Here is a 4,113-nt window from a genome sequence, read left to right as displayed (position 1 = left end):
GCCTGCAACTTCCACTAAAAATTAAACTAGTTTTAGGCTACTCAGATACCTTTTCTTCTAAACATCAACATTTCAAGCAACAAAGATGACATTTAAGAATTATTTGTACAATTCGTGTTTCTCTCTACTATGGGAAGGACCTACCTCTCCTATTTCCATCAGTGGTTCATTCATATCCACACCTCCATAGCCATACTGAAGATCAGCTTCAGTCAATTTGTTCTTCTTAATAAACTGTGTGTTGAGATACCTAGAGAAATACAAACAGTAGAATATAAAAGGAGTTAAATGTTAAATATTTAAAAGAATTCTGGAATCACATAATGTCTTTAGCTTAATTGAAGGAGAGAAATATTACAATGATTTTGGTAGTGAAATTAGCATCCACAGGGAATTCTTGCAACAGATCTGAGAATAAGCTTGCCTTCTGTGCTTAGTTCATTAGCTGCTAGATATTAATACCTACAATAAACAGTTCCCTTCTAGCCATACTTCTCTATGAAAACAATCCAAAACAATGGCTTGATGTACCATTTTAATCAGTTTTATCTCGCACCCCTACATATTATAACATAGTCTCTCATTCTTAACTGGATCTGACCTTAACTGGATCCCAAAGAATATTACAACAGGAACTGCTGTGATTTTCAGCTTTTATACTATATATAACTTCAAGGTGTGGATTAACATGAAAGGATGAATAGTGTACCCCCACAGCTGGGTGACTGCACCAGCCACAGTCTCCCAGCTGCAGGGGCACACCATGCACCCAATTCTCCCAGCCATTGGGTGCATGGGGCACCCCTGTGTGGTTAGGAAATCACTGCAGCTGTGGTCTCCCACAGCCATGGACTGCACAGGGAACCCTGAGAGCTGAGAGACTGCAGGAGGTGCAGGCCCAGGCACTAGGGTGCATGGGGCCCCCTGCAGCTAAGAGCCCTCTCAGCTGGGAGGTCCCAGGCTCAGGGGTGCACACAGGCTCCCCCAACTGGGAGCTCTGATCAGCTGACAGGGCTCCCAGCCACATTCAATTAATGGCATGATAGGAAGCAGCTACTAAGTCATTACTTATATTTTGTGGACTAACTTTGCAGCATATTCCTAACTTTTATCATGCCATTATTTGATTGAATTCATGGACCACTTAAAGTATGATTAACTGGTTAATCATGCCCTAAGTGTAACATGTAGATGTGGCTTAACATACACACATGCTTTCGTGAACGCAGGTTCACTTCACCAGGTGCTGTATATTGAAATATAAAATTCTGACAAATTCTTTTAGTGCACCAAGTCTGCATCTCCAACTGAATGAAATAAATTAAAATCTAGGGAACCATGAGTACAACACACTTCACTAGCTCAGAACCTATGCATTGCCAAGTAAGTATAATTTTTAAGACGTGGCATTGCTTTCCCACATATTGTTAAATTCCTACAGAAATATTACAAAAATTCTATGCAAGTAATAGTGAACAGTACATTACTGTATAAACAAATTTTATGTGAACTTAAAAAAATAAAAATTTACAGCATAAATAACTCAATATTTGTAACAAGATTTTAGAGTCAAAGAGTTACAGTACCACATGCTGGAGAAAACTTACACTACAGCCTCTTACCCAAGTATTTAAAACTTACAAGAAATTTACACAAATTTGACAGAATTTAAAGAGACATAGCAATAAGATTATATCAAAACCTAAAAGTGTACGTACCCTCCTAGCTCTCAGTACTGACTTTGAAAAATTCAAACACTTAATACATTTAGTTAGGATTCAAATTCTCTCATTTCTTCTGCAGAGCTGGTTGAAAACTTAAGCATATTAACTATCTCAAGCCTGCTGTTTACACCGTTAGTTACAATGTTGCTTGAATAAGAAACCTGGTAGAATGGTAGTCAAAATTTTCAGATGCGATTAGTATTGGGATGCCCAATCTAAGACACCTTAAAGGGGTATGATTTTTTTGAAGTGTAATTACTCAGCACTTTCTGAAAACTGGGTCCAAATGCTGAGCACCCAAAATCATTAGTCGCAACTATTCCCTGGAGGTTTTCAAGAAGAGACCAGACAGTCACCTCGCTGGGGTCACCTAACCCCAGTTATTTTCCTGCCTAGAGCAGGGGGGCTGGACCCGATGAACTGCAAGATCGCTTCCAGCCCCTTACAATATATGAATCTAAAAGAAACGCTGAAAAAAAACTGCTGTCCCATTGAAATGCCAAATCTGAAGCTTAACTAAACACAGGCGTTTCAAACAGCCCTAGAAAAACACCACGTTTGTCAAATATAAAAACCGAGAAAGGAGAAATTGTAATCTAGAAATTCACAATATTCATGCGGATTTAGAATTCACAGATGACCAACTGAACCAGCTGCCTGACAGAATGTGGTGGCGGACTATGGAACACAACCCTGGAATAGACAGACAGGAGAAGCTCATATGAAAAGAGAAAAATATTTACCTTCTTTGCACTGTATTAGCAAGAGAGCTACTGACACAGTACACCTAGGTCTACCATCCACATTTAAAAAGGAATGTGATGAAATAAAAAAGTAGGATTTAGGAAAGAGTCTATTTAGCTTATCAAAAGAGGAAGCTTTGTCTGTAAGTACCTACAGGGAGAAAACAGTGCATAGCAGAGAGCCCTATATACCAGGCAAGCTAAAAAACTAAAATCCAAAAAAAACCTGAGTCTGCTAAAACCAAACTAGAAAGGATGTTAACCACAGAGACCAATGGCTAATTTATTATCATTTAGTGCAAGGTTGTCAAAGATTGGGCTCCATGGGCCAGGGGCAGCTCACAGAGCCCTATCATCTAGCCCAGTGCTGCCTCTGGGTCCAGCCCGGAGAGCTCCTGCAGCACACAGTGGGTGGCATCTGTACTTGGGCATGCTGTATCCAGGGCTGGGACAGATGAGCCCCATGAACCATGTACAGTACACATGCCAGACGGGCCCTTCCCACCATGTGTGGCATGTACTTCATATGACATGGCTAGAACCAGCATGTGCACTACACACAAGTCCAGTTTGGCATGCATGCTGGCTGGTCTGTGGGCCTGATTTGGTCCTCTGTCCCTCGTCAACCCACAGAGCTGAATGAGTTTTATAACCCTGATTTAATGTTTTAAAAATAAAATTGAGACCTTTGCTTCTGTACTTAAATGCAATAAGTGATTCCCATCATCTTTTGTAGTGTTGAGCAAACGAAGCTGACAACTTGTAGATTGATCAAGAACCTGTGCCAAGGGATGAAATTACATTCCTGGCTTTGTCTCAAGATCTACAAGGCATTTCCTCTTCTTTGGATTCACTGTTTGAACAACTCTCTGGCATAGCTGATTATTCCTTGAAGGCTGATGGCATATTTGAGGCTTTGACTCCTCTCTAGGACCCGTTTTTTGCTTAGTTCCAAACTCAGCTCATCACTAATGGTAGGCTTACTAGTTTCCCTACTTTAACCACAAATTATTTGGCCAGATACAGGAAATTGGTGGGTGAAGTTCTACAATTTGTGCTATGAAAATTACATTAGATAACTCTAGTGGTCACTTCTAAACTTGCATATGTATGAACTTAAAATGAAAAACACTGGTTTGAAATGAAAGCTTGAGAGCTTCCAGTAGAACTAGTACATATGGTACAGAACAATCATTTCTAATAAACAAAAAAGCCACACAGTGAAGTAGTAGGAATAGTAAAGGAATAAAGAAAGTTTTTTTATGGCTAACTCTTAATTTTTCAAAAATATTCTATAAACATCTTGTGTTATCTAAGTTTTGGTTCCATCCAGAAAAAAACTGCCCAAATCATGTACTACATTTGGGCAGTTTCGACCTGGAGGGATGTGGGCAGTGGGGTCCCCCAGGGCTCGGTTCTCGGGCCTGCACTGTTCAACATCTTCATCAGTGACTTGGACGAGGGGGTAAAAAGCACCCTGTTCAAATTTGCTGATGACACTAAGATGTGGGGAGATGTGAGCACGCTAGAAGGGAGGAATAGGCTGCAATCAGACCTAGACAGGTTAGAAGGGTGGGCAGATGAGAACAGGATGGGATTCAACATTGACAAGTGCAAGGTGATGCACCTGGGGAGGAACAACCAGC

General features: G+C 40.5%; 1 protein-coding gene across 2 annotated transcripts in view; it reads right to left on the bottom strand.

Annotated features, from left to right (window-relative positions):
- CUL2 (cullin 2) overlaps positions 1-4,113 on the bottom strand; it is a 138,794-nt gene that overhangs the window by 86,141 nt on the left and 48,540 nt on the right. For both annotated transcript variants that reach the window (XR_002095795.1, XM_019508194.1), the window contains exon 5: positions 145-250. Coding sequence is in view for 1 of the 2 variants with exons in the window: in XM_019508194.1 (XP_019363739.1) it covers positions 145-250 (106 nt within the window). In the remaining variant the exon portion in view is untranslated. The remainder of the gene's footprint in view (positions 1-144; positions 251-4,113) is intronic.

This window comes from Gavialis gangeticus, unplaced genomic scaffold, assembly GCF_001723915.1.
Source record: "Gavialis gangeticus isolate Ggan-Ray unplaced genomic scaffold, GavGan_comp1, whole genome shotgun sequence".
Lineage (NCBI taxonomy): Eukaryota > Metazoa > Chordata > Crocodylia > Gavialidae > Gavialis > Gavialis gangeticus.
The sequence above is the reverse complement of the archived record's forward strand: the minus strand, read 5'-3'. Positions and strand labels throughout refer to the sequence as shown.